This window comes from Crinia signifera, chromosome 1 (assembly GCF_055691185.1).
Source record: "Crinia signifera chromosome 1, ASM5569118v1, whole genome shotgun sequence".
In the NCBI taxonomy this organism is placed as follows: Eukaryota; Metazoa; Chordata; class Amphibia; order Anura; family Myobatrachidae; genus Crinia; species Crinia signifera.
Genome location: NC_139217.1, coordinates 209,395,614 through 209,422,764, shown reverse-complemented (window position 1 = coordinate 209,422,764; position 27,151 = coordinate 209,395,614). Strand labels below are relative to the sequence as shown.

Genomic DNA, 27,151 nt, shown 5'->3' with positions numbered 1-27,151 from the left:
AAGACTACTTACACAGTACAGTCAACAATGACTCCAAAATTTGCCTATATTGCTCTGTTTCACCCTCTCTTTAAACTCCTGACACCACACCTACGTGATTCTGGCAACTAACCATTTATAGTAAATTTCCAAGATTACCAAAGTGTCTTGAGTAATCTTGGATCAATCACAATTCTTAGTAAATGTACTCACAAGTTCCGCCACTGCTCCAATGTTATTTTGATGATGTTTGGTTCGATGGTGATTAGTCTCTGATGTCATGTTTGACATGGAACATTCATGCGAACTGCACATTAGTAAATTTCAGATTTGGAAACTTACCAAATTACCTAAACTCTAGGCCTGATTCAGACCTGATTGCACAGCTGCTAGTTGCCACGTGTCTTCCTCTCAAACACCTGGGCAGACCTTCATTTTCCCTGACACCCCCCACAAATGCTGTCTTCCTGTCAATCACCTTGGGATCCTCTAGCGATCAATAAAGTAGCAGAATTTTTTTGCCGATTGTCCATACACATGCGCAGTCTATTGATAATTGCCCAGCCTGATAATTAAACTAATTGGAATGGTACTAATTAATTTTATTGAAAAAGAAACCAGATATAGACAAACAATTAACTGTCGTTTTAAAGTTTATTGTCCTCTCTATAAACAGTATTAGAGGGTAGAATACAAGGATCTTACTATCATTTGCGCCTGATATTTGATTTCTTTATTGTTGCTAATTAACACTGGTGCGATCAGGTCAGAACCAGGCTCTCGATTCTTAGTGAACCTCCTCTTAGGTATAATTACACTTTGCATAAAACAGATGTACTGTAGCATGACAATTTGGCTTAGGTCCACAGACTTGGTTTGTTTGTATGACAGCCAAAAAGCAGGGTGACATTGTACCTCGTCACTGCCTTACTGGCTGAGGACAGACAAGTGATGTTATACAAGTGGGAATAATGTACTTTCTATATAGGATTGATATGGTGCAGTGAACCCTCTGGAACATTATGTTATCATTATCGGTATCTTGTTGATGGGACAACAGTTTATACATCGACATAGACAAAAGGTTGACACAAGAAAAAGGCCAATATGCTAATGGTCAACATATAAAAAAGATCAACATGAATTCTGAATCTTTTTTTCTTCTTTTTTTGAACTTTTCATTCTTTACCCTATTGACCGTGTATCTAGACACTTTTGACCCTTTATACCATAACCATCTAATGAGAAGCATGACAATGTAAAAATATAATGTGAAGATAATAGATGGCTTGCAGAAAAAGCATTAGCATAATAGTAACGATAATGTTGCAAAATAGCAAAATGTTAGTTAGAATTCAAGGAAAGATAAAGCATAGCAACTGTGTTACTTTCACCTTAAACAGAGGAAAGAGTAATGAATTAACTAAGTTTTAGTATATAGCCTGGATTTTACAATGCACAGCCACAGTTGAGAGAGAGAGACAAAGTACCTATTACACAAGTCATAATAGAGGCTTATATATGGATACCAACCGAATGGTATGAAGAGGAATAGGTATGACAGGCAGGTCAAAGGATCGACAGGTCCCATCCAATGTTCCCTCTAATTTAACGAAGGCTGTGTGCGGCTAAAGATTTTGGCTGTGCAACTTTGGAATGAAATTTACATTTTTGTGCGTCACTTATATATAACTGGAAAATGACGTTCAGCATTTGTGTTAACTTTACTTCAAAATGATATTAAACATTTAAACATTCAAAATACAGTACACAATGTAGTTAATGGGTAAAACACACATTAATTGAGTCCACAACTGCAAAAAGGGACCACTGCTGCTTTGTGCGCTCAATTGTAATGTCTGTGCGCACGCTCGTCAAGGTGTGTGCGCGCGCACGTGCGCACAGCTTAGAGGGAACACTGGTCCCATCATGCTCTGCTCTCATTACTGAACAACTCTAACGACTAAGGAGCAGAATTTCCCAGCTCCTGTGGCCAATAGAATCATTGAATCGGAGGAGAGGCGCTGAAGATTAGCCTTCAGCGTCTCTCCTATTAGTTTGCGACAGGGTACCGGGACACTCATGTTTTTTTTTTCTGAAGACCTTGACTACTTCAGGATCGAAGAGGACAGATCTTCGCCGGAGGAGACTTGTTAGTATAATTTGCTTCCACAGGTCCCCTGTGGATTTCTTTGGACCTCGGACTCAAACACTGACACAGACCCGGACGCCGACACTGGACCAGGACGCCGACACCGACCCAGACCAGGACACCGGATCAAGACCAAGGGCTACATACGGGCTTAAGATAGGTAAGTATCAGTATGTATGGGCTATGTATGTATTAAAGTTTTATTTTACTTATGTCAGTGTGATTTTATTTAACTATTGGTTTTGCTGTGGAACTAAAAGTCACAGCAAGCCCATTAATGGGCCGCATGCTGGGACTTGTGGTTCTCCAAGTCCCAGTATGCGTTACAGGCTTGCTGGGACTCATAGTTCCACAGCAAAACCCATGGTTTATTCTATTTTTTTACGCTTAATTAGCCCGGTGACCACAGCCCAGGGTCACCGGGGACAGCACCAGGCTTCAGCCTGGTCAGGTAAGTCCTGAATGGGGGGGACCCCTTTATTGGGGGGTCCCCACTCCTCCAGGACCCTGGTCAGGCTGACTGGTCGGTAGGGTTAATGCTTTGGCCGTGGGACCTTATATAATAAGTGTCCCCCCAGCTGTGACATTACCCTGCTGGCTGGTTGGGCCTGGGGCTGGTTCTTAAAATACGGGGGACCCCTACTCATTTTGTCCCCCATATTTTGGGAACCAGCCTGGGCCTGGTTTGAAAAAATCGGGGAACCCCTATTTGCCCAGTTTCCTGATTTTTATTACCAGCCCCGGCTCTTTCAGCCTGGTGATGGTTACGGGCGTGAGGGGGGACCCCACGCCGAATTCGTATTAGCGGCTGTATATATGGCCGCTAATACGAATTAATACGACATTGGAGGTTTTCAAACAGTCGTATCTGACTACTTTGTAAATTACCCACCGGAACACGAATTTGCATTCCTTTTTCATTCATATTAAGAATACGAATACAAAATATCATATTCATATTCTTATTAAATTTCCCCCATAATGTTCACAGTATCACATATACTGTGCCAGAATAGGAAGCAGGGCCGTCTTTTCATATGGGCTTAATGGGCACTTGCCCAGGGGCCCCTGGTGTACAAGGGCCCTATTCTGATAGCTGAGGATCCCCTTTTTCCAGGGATACCAGAATTTTGAAAATCGGCCCTGGAGAACTGGAGATATCCAACTTCAAAGCAGCAGTCCACATCTGACCTGTTAATTGCAATTCCCAGTCATATTTCTCAGGTTCTCTCTGACAGAGTTTTTCTGAGAGTATATTCCAAAAGCTGGAACTCTCCCCTTTCTGCCAACACTAATGGCTTGTCTCTATCATACCCAGAACGAGAGATATCAGCCTCCCAGTAGCCGGTCCCTGCTCCAGCTCCAAACATCTGATGTACAGTTTTATATTCTTGTCAATGGATTGCTCTGGCTCCTGATCCCCAAGTTCCCAGCACCTCCTGAAAGTTGGGACTCTAGGTTTTTATACTACTGAAGGCTAAGAAATCTATTTCCAGATAATGGCGATATCTGCAGTCAAACAAGCTGCCCTTCCACCGGAAAATGACAAATATTAAGCCCACTCCATCATCCAACCCTCCTCTGTGTATAAAACATCCCCTACCTCCCTGGAAGTCATTTACAAGGGACCCTTCATTCAGCTCAGTGCCCCCTTCTACACGTTAGTGTTCTCCCTCCCACCACCTGTGCAGTAATAGGGTAATTAGCAGAAGTTACTACTCCAGGTCCTACATGTTGAATGGAAGATAGAGCACCCCCTGCCACACGTGGTACATCAAAGCTGCTGCTGATAGCACCCCCCACCCCTAGGAGGGGAGAATGGGTAAGGGCCCCAGTGCATTGCTTTGCCCAGGGGCCAACACTGCTGTTAAGATGGCCCTGATAGGAAGCCCCCGAAACAGGCTATTCTGTTGGAAATAATTTGCAGGGCTGTGGGGGTGGAACTTAGTTTCCCCTACCAGTACAGGAGGTGGAGTTCCACCCCCCCCACCCCCCCCCCCCCCCCCCCCCCAGTGCAAAGACTTCCCTAAAGCAGAGAAAAATCAGCTGCAACCTAAGATGGGGAGTGTACTTAATTGTTTTATTGGTTCAGGACATTTACAAGGACATTTCAAAGTTTTAAGCGCCTTGCAATACAATTATATATATATACACTGCCTGGTGCCTCCAGTCCTTTGGATATTGTTGTCATGACAAAGGTCCCTGTCAAGGACCGAAACGTCGACTACAGCTATGACTGAATAAATTTTGCTTCAACCCTTGAAAGTTGCCTATGGTGAGTGCCTTGCCTGCTTCTCCAAGTATTGTTTTATATATATATTTATATATAATTTGCATTTAAAAAAACCTGGAGAGTGCGTCCTTTATTTCGTCTATATATATATATATATATATATATATATATATATATATATATATATATATATATATATATATATATATATATAGACGAAAAAAAGGACGCACTCTCCAGGTTTTTTTAAATGCAAATTAAAATCAGCCGAGTATTTGAAAGATCATCAAGGATAAAGTAGCATGGTATACTCAACGTAGCGTAGCGTTTCAGTCCATCTAACGACCTTCATCAGGAGTTGGACAGCATGGGCATCAAATAATCAGGCACAGCATGGACCACACAGCAGGTTCCTACAGCAAGGAGCCACTGCTGGTCATAGTGCTATTTATACCTGACAGGATATCAGAAAGGGCGCCAAAATTTGAACATCAAGGGCACTTCCGCGTTCCACGGTGGCCCGCACGTGATGTCACTTCCGGTCACGGAAAAATTGTGTGTAAATATATAACTATACAATAATGTATAATACTGGCAGGCGCGCTGAGCACAACGCTGAGTAAATACCCAGCGCATCCGCATATAATCCCCACCACTGTAACAGAAGTGCGGTGTGTACAAAAACCGGCAGAACGAAAACCGGAAGTGCCCGGACAAACGCCGGACCCCGGACTTCAAGCCAAACAAATGGTTCCCCGGGAACAGTTCCCTGTGGGGAGAGTTCAGCTTAGCTAACAAAGGGGCTGTGAGCTGGTATAGGATGCGCAACCAGTATCTGGTGCCAGTACTATGTGGAAAACCTCTGCGCCGATTCTAATATCCTATTACAGGACAAACAACACTGAATACAACCACAAACAATACAAATACACTGAAATGACAGACAAAAAATGACAATATATAAACAATATATAAACAGCAAACATAGAGATGTAAAAGTGCAGCCATAGTGCAAAATATGGGAACAAGAAAAATTCATTAAAAACAAGTATTGGTCAGCGAGCTATGACTGACAAGGCCGACATAGGGGATGGTAGCAAGACTGCCCTAGGTTGCACCAGTACAACCAGTTGGACAACTAGTCAGGTGCCACACGCATTATATCTTTAATATGCAAAAAATTATGAAAGACACCTGAAAAAATGGATGATCCATATTCTCATGTTGAAGACAGTCCTGGTCAGTCTGGGCATAGGTTGAAGGGCACACTCTTAATGGTGGCTACTGTGTGAGTCCAGGACCATCCACAGCTACCCCAAAAATATGTTTAGAGGATTATGCTCATTGAGGCCAAATGGTACCACCGTATTTAATTGGTGGATCCATTTGGCCTCACACTTTTTGAGTATCAAGCTTCTGTCGCCACCACGTGGCAGCGGAGGTATCCAATTAATGATGCAGCATTTAATTGAAGCCACTTGGTGTTTGTGTATCATACAATGTTGAGCCACTGGCTTGTCGGAGCTTCCTTTGGCTAATGCCTTGTTGATGGCACTTCTGTGGTTCGCCATTCTCTCGCGAAAGGTACAGGTGGTCAGTCCAACATAAGTCAGGCCACAGGGGCAATGTAATAAATAAATGATGTGATCCATTAAACAATGTAGTTTAAATTTTATTTTAATTGGAATCCCGCTGTGTGGATGTGGAAAGCTTGTGCCCAGTAACATTGAGTTACAAGTTGTGCACCCCGGTTGCGCACATTTAAAGCACCCCGGTTTGCGGGTATGTAGCCAGGTGGTATCTCCAGTGTGGGGTTGAACTGAGTGTTTCAATAGCTGGTTCAGGTTTCTTCCCCTTCTGTAAGCTACTATTGGTTTAGTTGGTAGTACTTTGTGTAGCACAGGGTCAGTGGCTACTACAGGCCAGTGTTGGCGAATTGCATTGGCTATTGTTGTTGATTTTTCGTCAAATTGAGTGACATAGATGTTGGATGGATTGTTCTTTGTCGTAGGTGTTGTAACTTTGTATCTGGCCTTGGTCAAACAGTCATCCAATAGTTTTCTCTTGTAGCCACGTTCGAGAAACCTGTCCCGCATCACAAGGATTTGAATCTCCGTTCTCTCCGGACTGGAGTTATTACGGAGGACACGCATGAATTGTGAGATAGGTAGACTGTCCTTGAGTCCTGGAGGGTGGTTACTGGTAGCGTAAAGCAGTGAGTTACGGTCCGTACTTTTCCGGAAAAGAGTGCTGCCCAATTTAGTGTCAGTCTTGAAAATCGTGACATCTAAGAAATTTATCGAATCAGGTTCAATCTGTCCCGTAAATTGAACAGTGGTCGGTAGGTCATTTAGCTCGCTGACCATCTCGTCAAATTCCGTGGTTGTTCCACGCCACAATAAAAAAAATGTCGTCTATAAAACGCTTGTAATAGACTATATGTTTACCATATGTGGGAAGGATATGCTGCTGCTCATAGTTATGCATAAATGCATTTGCATATGATGGTGCTACGTTGGAGCCCATCGCGGTCCCCGTCCGCTGTACATAATAACGATTCTGAAACATGAAATGATTGTGAGTCAAGATCAACTCAAGTAACTCTACAATAAACTCAACAGGGGGATCGCGATGGGCTCCAACGTGAAGAAGTTCCAGCACCGCCCTGCAACCATCACCATGGGGTATGATGGTGTACAGGGAGCACACATCAAGTGTGGCCAGTTTGGTGTCAGGGTTGATGTCAGGGGTGAGGCCAAGCTTCGTCAGGAAATCACCAGTGTCTCTGATATAACTGGGAAAGAGTGGCATCAGCTTTTGTAAAAAGCTATCGATGAACACCGCCAAAGGTTGCAACAAAGACCCCCGCCCCGAAATGATGGGGCGTCCGGGAGGATGTTGGAGGGTTTTGTGCACCTTTGGTAAGGTGTATATAGTGGGGCAAATGGGGTGATCCACCGTTAGATATTTGGACAGCCCCTCGGTGATCCATTGGTTCTGTAGTGCACGCAGGATGGTAACATCAACACTTCTCTTTATGCGGGGGATGGGATTGGTTGGACTGCATTCATATGTAATGTGACAAGCCAGTGGCTCAACATTGTATGATACACAAACACCAAGTGGCTTCAATTAAATGCTGCATCATTGATTGGATACCTCTGCTGCCACGTGGTGGCGACAGAAGCTTGATACTCAAAAAGCGTGAGGCCAAATGGATCCTCCAATTAAATACGGTGGTACCATTTGGCCTCAATGAGCATAATCCTCTAAACATATTTTTGCGGTAGCTGTGGATGGTCCTGGACTCACACAGTAGCCACCATTAAGAGTGTGCCCTTGAACCTATGCCCAGACTGACCAGGACTGTCTTCAACATGAGAATATGGATCGTCCATTTTTTCAGGTGTCTTTCATAATTTTTTGCATATTCAAGATATAATGCGTATGGCACCTGACTAGTTGTCCAACTGGTTGTACTGGTGCAACCTAGGCAGTCTTGCTACCATCCCCTATGTCGGCCTTGTCAGTCATAGCTCGCTGACCAATACTTGTTTTTAATGATTTTTTCTTGTTCCCATATTTTGCACTATGGCTGCACTTTTTTATGCAGCATTTACAGCTCTATGTTTGCTGTTTATATATTGTCATTTTTTGTCTGTCATTTCAGTGTATTTGTATTGTTTGTGGTTGTATTCAGTGTTGTTTGTCCTGTAATAGGATATTAGAATCGGCGCAGAGGTTTTCCACATAGTACTGGCACCAGATACTCGCATCCTATACCAGCTCACAGCCCCTTTGTTAGCTAAGCGGAACTCTCCCCACAGGGAACTGTTCCCAGGGAACCATTTGTTTGGCTTGAAGTCCGGGGTCCGGCGTTTGTCCGGGCACTTCCGGTTTTCGTTCTGCCGGTTTTTGTACACACCGCAGTTCTGTTACAGCGGTGGGGATTATATGCGGATGCACTGGGTATTTACTCAGCGTTGTGCTCAGCGCGCCTGCCAGTATTATACACTGTTGTACAGTTATATATTTACACATAATTTTTCCGGGCCACCGTGGAACGCGGAAGTGCCCTTGATGTTCAAATTTTGGCGCCCTTTCTGATATCCTGTCAGGTATAAATAGCACTATGACCAGCAGTGGCTCCTTGCTGTAGGAACCTGCTGTGTGGTCCATGCTGTGCCTGATTATTTGATGCCCATGCTGTCCAACTCCTGATGAAGGTCCTTAGATGGACTGAAACGCTACGTTACGTTGAGTATACCATGCTACTTTATCCTTGATGATCTTTCAAATACATGGCTGATTTTAATTTGCATTTAAAAAAACCTGGAGAGTGCGTCCTTTTTTTCGTCTATATACGTGAATTTGCTTGCCAATTCTGGATGACACCCTAGGAGTTACATTACGGTGGATGGAGTGCGATCTTGTTCTATATAATATATATATATATAATGTGGTTGAGGTCTGCCTAGGGGCTCTGTGTTTGCTTAACAAAGAATTAAGCTTGGGCTGGCCCTGCATGTTAGTGAGTCAGTGGCATCGGCCAGGCGTATCACCCTATGGGAATGGAGGGAGGGGCTTTGCTTGGGGGGGTATACTGGCAGTTCAAATAACAGGCAATTAAAAGTTACTGTCATGCTGCTTGAGCAGACTAATGCAGAAAGTGTTATTAGAATAAAAAAGTTATTAACTATTAAAATATGTTATTGTTTTTTATTGGAATAGTTGAATTCTAATATCTCCCCTTTAACCCCCTGCCTAAGCGTAATTTAGTGTCAGTAAGTGGTAATTTTGTGTAGCATACTGTGTATAATAGGTATGACTGTGCGGCATAATGTTTATAAGGGGCACTAATGTGTGGCGTAATGTGTCAAGGGAGTACTAATGTGTGGCATACTATGTACTGTATAAGGGGTAAAACTTTGTGGCACATTAAGTATAAGGTGCTTAACTGTGGTATACTGTGTATGTGGTGTACTACTGTGTGGAATAACACATATAAGGGGTACTACTGTGTGGCATAATGTGTTTAAGGGGAACTAATGTATGTCATAATGTGTGCTAGGGGCACTACTGTGTGAAATACTGTGTATAAGTGGTTCTACTATGAGACATAATGGATAGAAGAGATACTACTGTGTGGCATAATTTATATAAGGGGCTCTACAGTGGCATAATGTGTATAAGGGGTAATACTTTGGGGCATAATGTGTATAAGGGGTACTACTGTATTTTACATATTGTACGGCATATTAGGTAGAAAGTGTAATGTAATTAAGGTTGTACTACTGTATGGTTCAATTTAAATTGGGGGTATTATTGTGTGGCCATACCCCTTTTTGGTCCTATTCAGCATTGTGGGGGACACCTGTGCACTGGCACAGGACACCGTAATATCTTTATAGAATTGCCCCACCATGGGTAACTGATGATGAGATGCCTTTTGTACACTCAAAAGTCTGGCCTCCCTGACTTCTGCAGGCATGACTACAGTTTTGTTGATCATGGTGTGAGCCACATAATGTATGTTGGGTTGCTGATGTTCACCAGTAGTCGAGTCCTCCTGTATCATTTATTGGTGAGAGCAGGTTCTGCTACCTAAGACTACAGCACACATAAAAACTTTTCTGTAGGCAGAAAATAGCACAAAGGTTAGTGTTGAGACATTACGCATGCAAGGCAATGGAAACTTTTTTAAGGCTTGGTGAATATGGTTTATATATGTTAGTGATACAGATGGTCTGGATTTCAGTTAAGTTAATAACTGTTTATTAAAGTTTGCAACAGTGCACTATATATCAAAATATAGCACAGCTAGTTACCATCTTGTCAAAATGATTGAACAACATAACAGTAACGTCAGTGCTAGTGGCTGTGCGTGCCTCAATGGGGCAACACTTGAATTGCTATGTCAGGTGCCATCTAGTCCCCCCCCACACACACACACACACCAGAAGTAAACAGCAGCATAATGATGCAATTATTCAGTTGTAGCTAGCCTGCAGCTGATATAATTAGATCCGCTATACTAGAGAGAAGATGCATTCTAATTTAATATACCTTAACATCTTAAGATATTATGAAAAATGATCTAGGTTGTGTATTCGGAAAACAGAATATGACTATAGTAATAATATAAAGATCAATGATGAAAATATATAAAAATAATAGAAAATACTGTACTTTTATTAGTTATATCAAAAGACGTAGGGCAAAATGTAAAAGGGTGTGAGAATCAGAAAGTGAGATATTTTGAGAGAGTTTTTCCATTTTTTTAAAAAGCGGCAATCATTTACACTGCAGACCCAGGTTGATTTTGCCATGTAAATGATTGCCGCTTTAAAAAAAAAAAGGAAAACTCCCCAAATCTCTCACTTCCTGATTCTCATACCCTATTACATTTGGCCCTTATTGTTCTATAAAGGAACTTTTTTATGAGGAGATACAATTAGATTGTTCTTTCAAGTAAACTTTCATTTTACAAGACCACATTATAATAATATGTTAATAATAAATAACTACTAACACCCCATGTAATGAATTGCTCTACTGTACAGTGCTCAAAGTAGGAATTTAAAAGTGGGGAAAAGAAATGTAAATAGAACAACAAGGGCTCAGGGGCTGCATCAGGCCACAAGTATTTTGATATGAGATTAATTTAATTTTCTTTCTAGGTCTATGTTGTATGATAAAAAATATCCATGTTTCCCCTTCATCTTAGTGGCGTATCTTTAATGTGTGCAAGGGAGCCCATACCATACTCCCCGATTTCATCTTTTTTAATACCTACCATTCAAGAGACCCATGTCAGTGGCAGTGCTGAACAAATCCCTGGGAGAATAGCATGGTGTCCATCTTCCAGCATTAACAAAATCACCAGGAAAATGACCTTTGCACCATTTTGCTGAAGACCTTTGCATGTGCACTAAACTATGGTACACCGCTATGGTCTACTGGTGACCCTAGTGCATAGAGTCTTCTGAGTTGCCAGCTAGACAGGAGGGAACCAGACAGAGGGCCATATGCACTAAGCTTCAAAAGTGATTAAAGGGAGAGGGATAAACAACCAGCCAATCAGCTCCTGCCTGACATTTTTCAAACCCAACCTGTGTCATGGCAGGTAGGAGCTGATTGAGTGGCTGTTTATCACTCTCCATTTTATCACTTTTGAAGCTTAGTGCATCTGGCCCAGAGACTGCACATTAGCCCCATCCTCTCTTAATGTGTCCCTACTTCTTCTGAAATCACTACTAACATTTTGCTACTTTCATTAACATTATGACTATTATTACCCTCACTGGCGTATTTGTAATTGGTGCAGAGTGTGTTGAACATATGGAGCCTTGGGACCCGGGGGGCCTCACCACACGCCCTGCACCCATTATTTCAATACTTACCCTCCAGACTCCCGTATATTGTACAATTGCTGGCAAAAGCACCCATTTTCCTGTATAATGGGTCTATTGGTCGGATGCATTTTCCATTTATCAATTAAATTGATTTGTGCAAGTATTATGTCAAAGCAATGTGCCACAGATTAACTAAAAATAAATGATCAATTATATGTACTTGTATAATTTTCATCACAGTCAATAAAATAGTGTTAAGGCTTACAATAACTGTATATTAATTCAGTATTGTATTGTATTGTTCATTGTATTGTTTATGAAGTAATTTTATTGTTTATGAAGTTTCTTGCTAACAATTATGTTGCATGATTTAGCGTTTTAGGATATTTTTAACCTCATTGTAGTTTTAGTTTAGCTGCCAGATATCAACTTAAATAAACAGAAATAAGTAGACAGAAGACATATTTTTAGAAGGCCTACAATTATTCCGACAGGAGATGACAGGCTCTGTTATTACACTCTGACAAGCTGTGAATGAAAGAATGTTGCAGCACAAATAGAGGGGTGGTGATTGTTTCAGTGTGAGAGTGATACATAATGACTTGTAGATACAAGAGAAAAAGAAACACAAGAGAATGGTTAAATATAAAATTAAATGATCTGAACTTTATCAATATATGATGGATAAATAGAAATCAACATATTTGGTCAAAGTGTATGAGGAAGTAATACAATTTTTTATAGACCTAAATTCCTCCTTACATTGAGATATGGAAAGCAGTAATATCAAGATCAGCTACCAGAATTAACTCTCTTAATCTATACCTAGACCCAGGCCAGATTAAATGTATAGGGGCATTTAAGACTGAGGCCCACATTTCAGCACCGCAACCAGGAGCCTCCTCCCCCTGTGCAGGAGATACATTATATATGTAGAAATAGTACAGATACTGAGCTATTTTAATGAGTGTATTTCACTGCAGCTAACCCCAAATGGTCCCTTGTGTAGGAGGATCAGATGAAAGAATGAAACTTAATGGGTTAGGCGGAGCGCTCAGACAATTTTGAACTAAATTATTTCTTCTTCAAGGTCTTCTAGGTATGCAGGTGTTTTTCTCTTTGTTCTTTTGCCCCCTCTGGTTTCACGCTCCACCCATACACTCCAAGAACATGAGACAAATGCCAACGAACCTACAAATACTCAAACCAAACGCCAAGAATCAACATGGAAGAGAAAATTACAAGAAACAAACCACTGAAAAGAACCCCTATTAAAAACAGTGCCCAGAATACCAAGTGGACAAAGAAACTATCAACCATACAACAGCCAACACTTCACGTATGCACAAGTTACTTCTAACCAATCATTGAGACATTCATTCGACTCAAGAAGAAATATAGCAATAGCGGAAGAACAAGAAAAACCAAACACCCTCATAAACATCATCATAGAACAGAAGAAAGAACTAAAAAATCCCAAAAAACGAAACCAAATGGATGATAATAGTGAAGATGAAGAATATCACGAGGAAGATTTTTTAGAACTTGCCTGGGAAAAAAAGCAACGACCCAGAGAAGAACACATCACGCAAGAAACCATGCACTGGAGAAAACGTGGAACCAGAGGGGGCAAAAGAACAAAGAGAAAAACACCCACATACCTAGAAATGAAACAATCTTCAATCTCAGTGACAAAGTACTCACCGAAGACCCCCAATCAACAGCAAACAAATTTGATGTGTACATTGACACCTAAAAATTCATCAGGATACTGTGCATCAAAAAATATTTCAACAAGACACCAACAACCACCTACATAAATACAAAAGAAGACTACATCCATACAGATTTAAAACCGAACTCTACATTTTACCCAGCTCATGTGAAAGGTCCACACATAATTCCAACGGTTAATGGAAGAAGAGATCAGACAACTGCCTGACCATACAAAACAACATTTCAACATCACGAAACAACAAAAAGAAGCATTAAAAGAATTAAAAGGAGACAACACCATAACAATAAAACTGGCGGATAAGGGCGGAGGCCTAGTCATTATGAATCAAACAGCATACAAAACAGAAGCAGAAAACCTAATATCAGATACCACCACATACAAGAATCTCCCGACAGACTCAACCAATAAGTTTCAAGAAACACTTCAAAAACAGTTAGAAGAAGGCCTACAAATGGGAATAACAAAAAAAGAACATGACTTCATCAATATCACAACCCCAAGAATCCCACATTTTACCACTTACCGAAAATCCATAAGGACGTCCATAACCCACCAGGTCGCCCAATAGTATCTGGAATTGGATCTCTTACATCAAACCTATCAAAATACATAGATAAATTCCTCCAACCACTGGTAAAAAAACAAAATAACTATCTGAAGGACACCCTACATGCCTTACAGATATTGAGAGATCTACAATGGGAATCAACTTACACACTCTGCATGAGCGACGTGAAATCACTATACACCTGTATTGATCACCAGCTAGGATGCCAACAAACCAGACACCTTCTTTCCACAGAAACAGATATATCCAATATATCAATTAATTTCATAATGGAGCAGATTGAGTTCATTCTGTACAACAACTACTTCTGGTATGAGGGGGAATTCTACTTGCAAACCAGGGGAACGGCAATGGGGACCTCGTTTGCCCCCTCAAACGCAAATCTCTTTGTGGCCCAATGGGAAAATGAACAAATCTGGTCGAATAACCCTTATCAAAGTCACATAAAAATCTTGTATAGATATATTGATGACATTCTTTTTGTCTGGGATGGCACCGAAGAAGACTTGGAAAACTTCAAACAACATCTAAACAACAGTGCCTATGGCTTAGAATTCACCACTAAAACAAGCAAAGAACTCATCATCTTCTTAGACTTAGAAATCCTCATAGAAAACCATACCATAACTACAAAAACACACAAAAAACAAGTAGATGGGAACAATATCCTATCTCACAACAGCAACCACCATAGAAGATGGATACAAAACATTTCAAATGGCAACTTTCGACACATAAAAAGAAACTGCACAGATTTAAAAACCTATGAAGAATAAAGCCTCACTGCCAAGAACGAATTAATTCGAAAGGGATATAAAGAATCTACCCTAGAAGAAGAGAGAACAAAAGTAAGCGAGTTGAACAGAGCAGAAATGCTCAAATATAAACAAAAACCAGCTCCAGAACAAGAAACAACTACTACTTTCAGTACTCAATTCTGCAGCAATCATAAACAAGTCGAAGCATCATTGAAAAAACATTGGTATATTTTACAGCTAGACAAAGAGTTAGAAAACATCATTTAAAAAAAAATCCAAAAATAATATACAGACGAGCAAAAACATTAAACCAAGAATTAACCAAAAGCTACATACCACTGGACCAAAGAACAGGAGAAACAAGAACATCTGGATTCCACCGCTGCCTAAACTGTATGGGATGTAGAACTATTAACAAAAAAGGAACGAAACCCACTAAAGAGTTCATTTCCAACCAAACAAAGAAGAAATACAAAATAAAACAACAAATTAGTTGTGAAACCACAAGGGTCATTTACCTGATAGAGTGCCCCTGTGGTTTCCAATACGTAGGACAAACAAAGAGAAAATTAATTAAATTAATTGTGGTCAGAAGGTACCACCCCTTTGCAGCTATTGCATAGTTACAAAAATCGCTCACTGCTCCTCGGCTGGTCGCTGCCTGTGGTCAGAAGGTTCCACTCCTTTGCAGCTATTGCATTGCTGCACCAATCGCCCACTGCTCCTCGGCTGGTCGCCACCTGTGGTCAGAAGGTTCCATCCCTTTGCAGCTATTGCATTGCTGCACCAATCGCCTACTGCTCTTCGGCTGGCCGCCGCCTGTGGTCAGAAGGTTCCACTCCTTTGCAGCTATTGCATTGCTGCACCAATCGCCCACTGCTCCTCGGCTGGTCGTTGCCTGGTTATGTCTGGTCAGTAGGTTCCATTCCATTCTACTGCCGTACATATAATACCTCTCTGTTGGTGCATCTACTGCCTTAGATAGGGTGTTACATGTGTCTCCAGGAAGCCATTCTGCAGGGTTGTTAATGTAGGCACTGTACCTGTGTCACATTCACAGACACTGTAATGCAGATGAGGATATTCTGTATATTATTCCGGGAGCCCACCGCTGCCGCTCTCACCCTGCATCACACAACCAGATGCCTTAGGAAGATGGCCTAAAAAGTGACAGGAGCGTGCAGGAGATGCTTGTAGTGGCCCACAAAATTGCTGGACACTTTTGCCATTCTGCTACTGCCTACAGAAGGCTGCTGAATCACCCACTGCTCCTCGACTGGTGTTAAACACGATCAAGCCAGATAGGGGTCTTTTTGAGGGCCTAGTTTTTAAAACTGCCATCCTGTCTGCCAATTCAGTACTACTCCCAGATGTGCCACGTGTTTGTGCCGCACACTTGTGTGGCTTAGCATAGTTATCCAGCTGCCTCGGTGCAACCTTTTGCCCTAAAAACAATATTTTGAGGTGTGAGGTGTTCATAATAACAAAAAACCAGTAGGATATAACCAAGCGCAGGGCACTAGTAATGGTCCCAGCTTCCGTTTATGAGGGATACTCAGCCCTCAAAAAAGACAAAAACATATATACAAAGGTAAACGGCGCTAATGGACCACACTAATTAGTATCCCAAAAAGTATAAATTTATTTAAAACACACAATGAAATATTTCTAATACAATTTACAGTACCACCGGCTGGTAGAGCGATCAAATGTGCACAACAATTAATTTCTGGCCATAAAAATATTTAAAAAGAAAAACTTTAATCACTAAGCTGCAATAGGTGTGACTGGTACCCAATTTGGGCTATTGCGTGGTGTGGATCTGAGGCTTGGTAGCTTTTCATCAACTTTAGGGTTAATCAGTCTCAGAATCTCACTAAGGCACACTGATGTTAATATAGATAGCAAGCGTGTTAGTCAGTCACACAGACAGGCTTGGTTATGGAGCCGCCTTCACAAATGCTCCATAATGTAAAGACTGCGAGTGCTCATTCATTCAGGCATAGCAGCATATGTAGATTGAGTAAAATAATACTTAGGCTTCCAATCGAGTGCAGGCAGTAGGTAGCAATTTATAATCCACTTTTGGGTGAGAGTTCACTGGCCTGGAGCGGGTCCCCGGCTGCTGGTCTTCCCGATAGTGCAGCCCTTTCTAGGACTCCCTGCTCCGGCAAAGATCTCCCCGGCTCACGTGGTTTTGCTTGTTTGCGGAAGTATGCAGTGACGTATGATGACGCGTTTCCCCGCCTTTCTCCTGGCCAGCGACTTCATCAGATGAAGCCGCTGACCAGGAGAAAGGTGGGGAAGCTGGGAGGTCACACACCTATCAGCTGCAATATCTTGGCAAATTGGGCATAATTGTCACTAAATTGCAAACATTATAATTGGATATCTCTTAACTGATGTCACAATAGGGGGATAATCAACACAAATTTTTTAACAGTTTAATGATATACGCTTTATATAGGATACTAACACAGAGTGTAGCAATCAGAGCAAAAGTCTGTTTAAGCAAACCAGCATTAGACCTATTAGCTGGTATATTTATACATTGCAATCGAAATTCAATTGTACATAAGAAAAGTAGCAAATAAGTTCACTTCAATTGGAGATTAATACTTTTTGTCATCAAAGTTTTAATGGTGCCCACACACGCACCGATCCCAGCAGTGCGATACTATGCGATGGGGTGCGCGCTCCCGCGGCACCTCATCGCACAGTACAAAAAGTATGTGCTGCACATACTTTTTATACTAGCTTTTTATCGCATAGCATCGCATCGCATGCATAAGGCATACGATGCGATGCTATGTGTGCTAGTTAAGCACAGAACGCATGCCTGGATCGATACGTCTGTGGGCACCTTAAGCATGCATACCAATTCCACATATATGTGACAATAGCCATCAAATTGGTCATTTATTCTTTGCAGGGAATAATTTCTTGAGAATTATAATATTATTAATATTATTATTATTATTATTATTATTATTATGTCTGTAATGTCTGTAATGGGTCCATAATTACTAATGAATAAGACCCTAGTAAGTAAATTTTTATAATGGTTGTACACAGAACATTTAAATAAGATAAGTGGTCAGGAAAAGGTTAAACATATCATGATCAATACACAAACATAATAGAACCAGTGCTGCATTTCTGAAACTCACAATCTCCCACTTCATGGTAGGGCTTCTGTCTCTTCCTCCTGGCAGCTGCTCTCTGGTCCATTGCAATGTTGAGGTCTCAGATCCACACATACAGTAAATGTGGTAGAAGAACCTGGGGTACTTGTGTATTATCCCATCGCATATCGGAACACGATTTTTCATCGTATCGCATGCCATACACCCAATGTACAGCGATGCGATTTAAGCCCCCTATACGATTTTAAATTGTATAAGCACCGTAATGGGTGTTTTTAAGCACCCTGATGGGTGCTTACAATGTTTAATGCACCCCCACGCCACCCCCAGTATGAACGTGAACCCGAAGCGTGGCGAGCGCAGCGAGCCCGCGAGGGGCGGCAGTACGCATCCTCCGACCTTTTCATACCCCCACTATCCACGTCGGTGCGGAGTTGATTCTATATAGTGTGGCGAGCGCAGTGAGCCACTGCACCAATATTCATCTTGCCTCCGGGCAACTGGGACAAACTTACGCCACTGACTGAGCCCGAAGTGCGGCGAGGGTTCACATATTACTTTACATGTATTCCGCGTCCCCTCGTGGGGCTCGCTGCGCTCACCACGCTTCGGGCTCGGTGGCTCGCCATGCTTCGGGTTCACGTTCATAGTGGGGGTGGCGTGGGGTTGCATTTAACATTGTAAGCCCCCATTAAGGTGCTTATACAATTTATAATCGCATCGCATTGTATGGCATTGTATGCCATATACAATGCCATACAATTTTAATATTGTATGACATCGGGGGACATCGCAGAACATCGCATTGCATTGCATACCATCGCATGCCTTATGGTCTGCGATGCGATGGGCGCCGTTATAATACACAAGTACCGAAGCTGGTACACTAGTAGTAGTAATAGTACGTTTATTTATAAGGCGCTACAAAGTGTCCGCAGCGCCGTACATAGCAAACAAAAAACAAGTTACAAGGTAACGTACAGGGTGTGTTGATAAAATACAGCATAAATAGGGGTATAGCTGGTAGAACTAAAATCAGCATCAGTTCTGAAGTAGGTGTCGAAATTGTCGAGGAGACTGAAGATGAAGTAGAGGAAGGGAAGAACAGGGCAGGAGCACTGGTGAGGTAAAGAGGTAGGGTGAGTACTTGAGGAAGGAGGGCCCTACTCATAAGAGTTAATAGACTAAAAGGAGGTGGGTGGACGAACGAAAAACAATAGGATAAGTAGGAACGGATGGAGGGGTAGGGTAGGCAGGATAGGAGGAGCAAAAGAGGTTAGGAGGAGGAGGGATAGGCTAGTCAGAAGAAGTGGGTTTTAGGGATGTGCAGCAGCTCTGCTCTGTCCCTTAAACTGCATGATGCGGTGGGAGCTCGATTGATCGATCATATTATATATCAGTGCAATTTTTTGTCATAATGTAAGGCACTTGCCAAGAAGAGGGGGGTTTCCAGGCAACCAGAACAACCCCCCCCCCCCCCCCCCCCCCCCCCCCCCCCGCATTTGCCTATGCATATCGAGCTATGCACTGCGCAGGAATTTGAATGAGTGCACATGAAGTGAGTTATCTGCGAGTCAGCATTTGAGGGTGGTAGCGGGGACTGTGGAAAAAGCCTCCTTTCTATGCCACAAACAATAAATCCTACATGCCAGGCGTATAATCTTTGTTACATGCACATGGGCAGTATGACTGATACATGTGTGTTTAGCAGCATTACAAGCAGATACATGTGTATTAGCCTAAGACACCTGTAACCTTTAATCAAGACTTAGAATTTTTTTGCACTTGGTTGCTTCTTTTGCAACAGTAAATTAGTAAGTACAACCACACCTGAATGACCCTCAGTATGTAGCTAGAACTAAAAGTACATGTTTAACGTTTGAATACAATTTAATTTACATTATCTGCTGCCCTCTAGTGACAACTAACTTGATTGTTTCAGTTTCCAATTAATTAATGTTTTCTGTTTTTTCTCTTAAAAAGGATCAATATATAAACAAGAATAACAATGAGGAGGAGTAGAACAATGTCCTTTCTCACAAATGAGGTAGGAAAGCTACATTTTATATACTTATCTAAGTGATTTTCAGACCTAATATTCATTTTCATTATTGTTATGTTATAATCCCTCAAATGTATTTATACTGAATGTAGGTATACAAAGGCAGCTGCGGGTCATTCCCTACACATACAGTAGTCTATATTTTCCAGGGGCATATTAGGAGAGGAGAGGGCTCATATATAGCCTCCGCTACGGTTCCCCCATTCTCTGGCTTCTCTCAGGCATTTAAAATGTCATTTGGAACTATAAAAAAATGTTCCCACTGTCCAGACAGATTACAGTGCTATATTAGGACTACAGAAGGTGTATAGTAGAATTGAGTGGGTCGGCAAACACTTTTCCATTGCTCGCTATAGCTGGGAAACATCTAAACAAGCTTTATAACAACATATATTTTCAGGGCACTGTGTGGCATAATGTTAACTGAAGGCTCCACGTGGCATATACTGGCCCATATTCAATGCCCAAAAACAAGCGACCCTCGCCGTTTAACCCCTGCGACAGCCACTCACTCTATTGTTTGTTCCGGAGGAATCCTCACTGTCAGAGGACGGCGAGTATTCCCCCAACAATGAGCCTCACTGTTTTAACAGCCGCACATGCCGTTTTCCCATCGCTGCAAAAACCTAGATTTGGGGAAACTGCGTGTGCAGGGGGTCAATTGAATACTGACTGTGCAAGCTGTGACAGCGAGTAAAAATCATTGAATATACCCCCATGAGTCTCACTGGGGCAGCTGAGAAAAACTTGTTTCTTGGTTTTAGATTACACACTTTACGTCAAAACAACCATTTCAGCCAGCTAGTTGGCCTCTTGCTCACACTTAAACATACTACTTTGGGGGAAATTTACTAAAGGAAATTTGTAAAAAATAGGTGTATTTGTATCCAGAAATACACTTATTTTTGACATTTACTATCCCGAAAACACGGCTATTCATATCCGTATTGATAGCACATCAATACGACTACGAATTGCCGTATTTTTGGGATAGGAAATGTAAAAAATAAGTGTATTTTTGGATACAAATACACCTATTTTTTACAAATTTCCTTTAGTAAATTTCCCCCTTTATGTTATTGAAGATTTCCTTGAGAGTGATGTTCAATCAAAATTAATTAAATATATTTAAGAGAATGTTTATCTCTACTCACAGTGTGGCATATTGGAAACAGGGGCATCATGTGGCATAATGTGAACTTTGTGCACTTCCGTGTGGCATAATGTGATTGGTGACACCGGGGTAGATGTATGAAGCAGTGATAAGAGGGGAGAAGTGAGTCAGTGGAGAAGTGTACAGAACCAATCAGCTGCTACTGTACATGTAATTTTTTAGAATGCACTTGATACTGTTACGATGCCTACGGGATTTAAGCAGGTGGTCAGGCGTGAGCCCGTAGCCGGGACCGCCGGTTAGGACGGCCACAGCGGATCCTACTCTGACTCTATTGAGTCCCTGAGGCAGATGGTAAACCCCTGCAGAGCTAGGCTTCACCTGTGGCCGCCGCGTCCGAAGGAGCGAGTTAGGCCCGCTCCGACCCAGATGCAGCCAGGTCTTATGTAAGGACAAGGGGTAAACGATCGCCACAGGGCACCCAAGAGGACTACTAACTACCGGGCCTAACTGGGAGTTGACCCCTGACTGCCGGCACCAGGCCAAACCGGGAAGCGACCAAGTCGCAGACACAGATGAAAGGAAAGAGGAGTCTCCAGCAGGCTACGCTCCAGGGACAGTGACTCCTCAAAACCAGGATAGGACAAGAGGACACTCCCTGCCTGACAGATGTTAATAAAGACAGAAAGAAACAAAAAAGAAGATAAAGAATGAACCCTCTGAAGGGCACGGCCACGGCGGACCACAGGAGCAAAATGAAAAGGGAATACTGAACCCACGGAGGGGTACGGCCACGGCGGGCCACAGGAGCAGAATGAAAAGGGAATACTGAACCCACGGAGGGGTACGGCCACGACGGGCCACTGGAGAAAGAAAGAAAGACCGAGGCTCCACTGGAGCACTTACGTGACCCACGAGATGATGGAGACAGTGGGCCGAACGCAGGCTCAGGCTGAAGCTGGTTTTCTGGCAGAAGCAGGTGACAGACAGGACACACCAGGGAAGGCTGGAAGAACAAGGCAAAGAAGGGGACCAGGAGCGGAATGCAGGTAAATGGGCTGGGAAGCCACGGGGACCGGAAGCACCAGCTATCTGCCAACAGGGCAGAGAGCTAGCAGCTACACTTAGCAAACGCTATGACAGGATGTGCCCAGCAGACGCCGGCTATTTATTTAAACTTTCGCGCCGCCTGACTGACGTCAGGCGGGCGCGTCACCTGCCGCCGGGCGGACGCTCGGGAACGTGGCCTAGCAACGTCCCGACACTCCCCGTCAGAAGGAGGCTTGAGACGCTGCCGGGCAACGTCCCCGGCTGCGTCACAGCGTGCAGCATCTGCCGTCCGTCTGGGTGCCTCGCAGCCCGGACGGCGGTGCGCAACAGATACATCTTCAATTCAAACCTGATTGGTTGCAATAGCAAACTACTCCACTTATCACTGCTCCACTAGTTGATATAAAACCTGATTCTAATCACATTGCTCCCCTGCACGTTCGCATGGGGGAGCAATGTTTAGCATCTGTGCATGCACATTTTTGTGCCTGTGCAGATGCCAGGTGCGAATGGGTATGGCGAACTGCAGTGCGGGCAGGGGGCTGGGAGGGACAGCAGGTGGACACGCCCATGGGAACGCCCAGCATTTCATGGGTGTTCCCATGAAAACGCTGGGCGTTCCCATGGAGATTCGGCAGTGACGCGGCTGCCGGGAGTGGGCAGCTGACATAACCGGATGTCACCTGCCCACCCTGTTCCTGTACAGGGTGCACGCAAAGCTAAGGCACCTGAGAGTGCCTTAGTTTTGCATGTACGCTCCAAAGCATTTGATGGTTGGCGATCATCGAATGATTTGGTCCCCGCACCCAAGGCTGCAAATGGATGTTTATACAAAACATCCATTTGCAGCCGTGCGGGGAACACGGCGAGTGAGGGGGGAGGGGAGGCGTCTGGATGAGCATCGGGCAGCATTAAAATAACAGGTAGCATTGAAAAATTTGCAGCACTGTGTGTGAACCAGAATCTTCCCCATACTGTGCATTGGGAGCACTACAATGTGGATAACAGGAAGTGAGCGCACTGAATAGCACAATGTAAAGTGGGACACTGAATATATACTGTGAACTGAGTGCTTTACATTGGGGCATAATACAGTAATACACATATGTGTCCATTTACATTGTGGCTGCAATGCGTACGCATGCTCCAACTATGCATTCACTATAATGGGGCTAGGTCCTGCTACAGAGTGTACAATGAGCAACTGTTGTCTTTCTAGAAGCGCTGAGTCCCTTCAGAGTGTCGCTATTGGGTCCACTCCCTATACACCTCTGATAGTTGGTGGGAAGCAAAAAGTGGCCTTTTTTGGAACATATTACAAGGACATGCACTTTTTGTACCCCCTTTTTCCTGCTCCTTTCATAGACACCACACCCGCATGTTTCACACACTGCATTTAATACCCAGACCATATGGTCCATTTGCCGTGCCTATGCTATGGCCCTACTTGCACTAAATACACAAGTTACATTATTTTAAAATAATTTATAAATAATAATAAAGACTCCCCAAAGCTCTCATTCAAGATGTATTCATTAATCTAAAGTAATACTAACACCCCGTTCTCACTGCTGCAAAAACCCGGGTATTTGCCAGGGCAAGCAGTAATTTTCCGTGTCCTGTCTCAGTGTGAAAGGTATTTGTTAAATTCCCAGGTGTTATGCCCTGGGAATTAGACACATAGGGGGAAATTTACTAAAGGAAATGTTTAAAAAATAGGTGTATTTGTATCCAGAAATACACTTATTTTTGACATTTACTATCCCGAAAATACGGCAATTCGTAGTCGTATTGATGTGCTATCAATACGACTACGAATTGCCGTATTTTCGGGATAGTAAATGTCAAAAATAAGTGTATTTCTAGATACAAATACACATATTTTTTACAAATTTCCTTTAGTAAATTTCCCCCATAGTGTACGTCAGTGTGAGCAGCACAGACCTGTGTTTTTACACATGATACCAAAAAAACAAGCTCATTGGGGGATGTAATCATGTGATATGTGACAGCCAGCCAATACAAGCTGTTTTTTAAACAGCCAATCACAGAAATTTGTACAAACACCCAATCGAAGCTGCAACACTTGTTGGAAGGCAGACCATGGAAAGCAGTGTGAAAGGGGCAGACATGGGAAATTCCCGGGTCTGAGGTGCAGTGTGAAGGGGGTCTGTTGAGCTGACAAGCTCTGTGCCCCACCAAAAATCCGGCAAGAAAAACCTGGGATTTTGCAGGGGCGGTAATGAGAACATGGTATACTGTAAGTAACTAACAAGAAACTGAGAAAATATTATATGTACTGGGGAAGATAACTGGATGCAGTCTGCACCCCCTAATTGACACTACTGTATCAAGGTAAGCATGATGGTCACTTGGCAACCCAGGAAAGTGGACAAGTTGCTAACATACCTCTCAGTCTGCACCCCTCCTCAAGCCACTAAAAGAGGTCATCATAGCCCCACACCCTTTGCTTTACAATGCCGGAAATGTAGGCAATGCCTCCGTGCCCCCTACTGTGCAACCTTGCTGCTCACCCCCGAAAGGATCAGCGATAAAGTTGGCAAATATAAGCAGCCAGTGGCATCAGAAAGGGGTGCAGGGAGTGTGGTCCGCACCTGGGTGTCACCTTTATGGGTGTAACTCCTCTGCAGTGACAGAAGCTGGCTGCTGCAGTGTGATATTCTCCTGCAGCACCCAGCTCTTGTCACAGAGGAAGAGCTGGAACGGCATACAACCTAGTCTCCAGGGACAGCCAGCATCTCCAGGGATGCTGGGCACGCATCCTGGAGTGAGGAAGTTGGGAGCTACGTCCTCCATATTGATTGGGCTTGTTTGGCCATGCCAATTCAGGATAGACTCTTTCTCTTTTCAGACATGTGCTTCATAGTGTGTGGAGTACCAGGGAAGGCGACAGGGGGGTCTAGGGGGACACCTGTACCGGGCCCCAAGCTTGTGAGTGGCCCCAAGGTTCTGAGGGGCTGTAATAAGCATGGCTGCGGCAGTGCAGTGCCTAGCAATGGTTTATAAAGGCACCCGCCTGGATTCCTGTAAGGGTACTTGCCTGGAACCCCCCTCCAGTATTAGTGATTATTAATTATGTTTCCTTTGAAACAATAAAAAAACACGTTCAATATGCAGTGTACTAAAAATGTTCTGCTCAATGGGGCGGGGTTAGGGGGGCCCGCCAAAAATATCAGTGTACTGGGCCCCAAGATTTCTGTTGCCAGCCCTGTGGAGTACTGTACCAGGTGTACCAGTATAGGTCGGGTCAGCCTTATCTGTGTGTTCTGAAAACCCCAATATCCCTAAAAACATGGTTTTTCTGAATATTTCAGGGATCCTCCCCCCCCCAGCCCCTTTTTTTCCATACATACCTCATGTCCACGGCGACCTCTGGGATCCTCTTCCCAGGGGTGCATTGCGCAAATACATTATTGATACACTGTGCATGCGTACAGTCCATAGTACGCATGCGAGAGGCCATGCTGCGATGAAATCCCGCTACTATTTTTAGTTTTTAAGGTGATGGTGCCAGGAAGTGGAAACCGGACGTTTAGTAGGAGTTTATTAAAAATGCTGGGAGTGTTAGGGAAAATGCAGGCTTGCCTAAAGGTGCCCATACACCGAGCGATATATGTTGTGTGCATTTTGTACTAGATCGCATCACATCTAGTTCAAATCACATGTGATACGCTACAACAGCCTGCGATTTCAACTAGATACGATGCGATCTAGTACAAAAAGTACTGGCTGCACATACTTTTTTGGCTTGAAATGTGAACTACATGGGAACGCGCATCTCATTACAAGCCAAAAGAAATGCTGTGCACAGTGTGTGGGCACCATAACGTTTTAGGGGAGGGTGTGTGACATCAGCAACAGGCAGGATATATGTGCCTGTATTCATTGCAGCCGCTGAGTAAGTCTCTGGCTACCCTGAGCCTGCGATGACTTGTGGCCAGTGTAAAAATTATTTGATGGTGAACCTGTTACGATACGTGTTTGACACATTGACACGGCCGCGAATGCATCCATTCGCACAGCAATCACATTAATGTGCAAGGCGGGATTTCACTCTAGCGGGGCTGCATCTTGTTTGAACTCTGGTTTTGCGAATCCGTGGCCTTGCGATCAGGTCTGAAATACCCCCAAGGAGCAGAGTGTTTCTGAGAGCAATGCTTCTGTTTAAAATGTTTTTTTTTTCCCCGTAGAAAATAAAAAGGTTCAGATGGCACTTGGTTATAAGAAATAATCTCCCAAGAGAAAGGCTCATCTTTATCACAGCAGGGTGTGAAATATATTTTTAGTTTTGAAAGGCAGGTTTACAGTTTCTTCTCCCAACAGACATTTTTGACCTTTTCAGTTTTTGCAACCCATTACAACAGTCACAAATTAGTAAAACATTAATAAATGTCATTCCTTTTGTAGATAACCCTATAAATTGAAGGGAAAAAAAGCATTGAACGTTATTACTTTATACAGTTCAATACTTACTGTTTATGCATTCAGTTTTTCCATGACTACAGATAAAGAAAATAAGTAAATGACAAATGAATTGACATATAGATGCACATAATGAATAACAGTTAAAATGTCAATCTCCCTTCTTTCTGTCTAGCTCTTAGTACACAGTGCAAGTGGGTCAGGCGCATCATGTCAGGATTAGCTTTGTTGCACAGAATAAATGGATCAGTGCAATAACTCAAAGATAGATTTTGATGATCCATATCATAGGCAAACGCAGGGGGGGGTTTCTGGTTGCCTAGAAACCCCACTCCTCTTGGCAAGTGCCTTAAATTATGACAACAATAACACTGTTATATAATGTGATCAATAGAGCTGCCACCACATCAGTGTAAGGGACAAAGTGGAGCTGCAAGCCCTGTGGGAGCAGCTTCTTCTACCAAGTTTGTGTGTGTGTGGATCTGAGCCCTCAAACATCGCATTAGACCAGAGAGTAGCTGTCAGGAGGAAGAAACAGGAACCTTAACATGAG

At 43.0% G+C, this 27,151-nt stretch overlaps 1 protein-coding gene across 1 annotated transcript in view; it reads left to right on the top strand.

The window, feature by feature from the left end:
* Positions 1-27,151, top strand: part of PDE4C (phosphodiesterase 4C) — a 652,796-nt gene that overhangs the window by 103,320 nt on the left and 522,325 nt on the right. The window contains exon 2 of the mRNA XM_083179233.1: positions 19,913-19,976. Coding sequence (XP_083035359.1) covers positions 19,938-19,976 — 39 coding nt within the window. The 5' untranslated portion in view covers positions 19,913-19,937. The remainder of the gene's footprint in view (positions 1-19,912; positions 19,977-27,151) is intronic.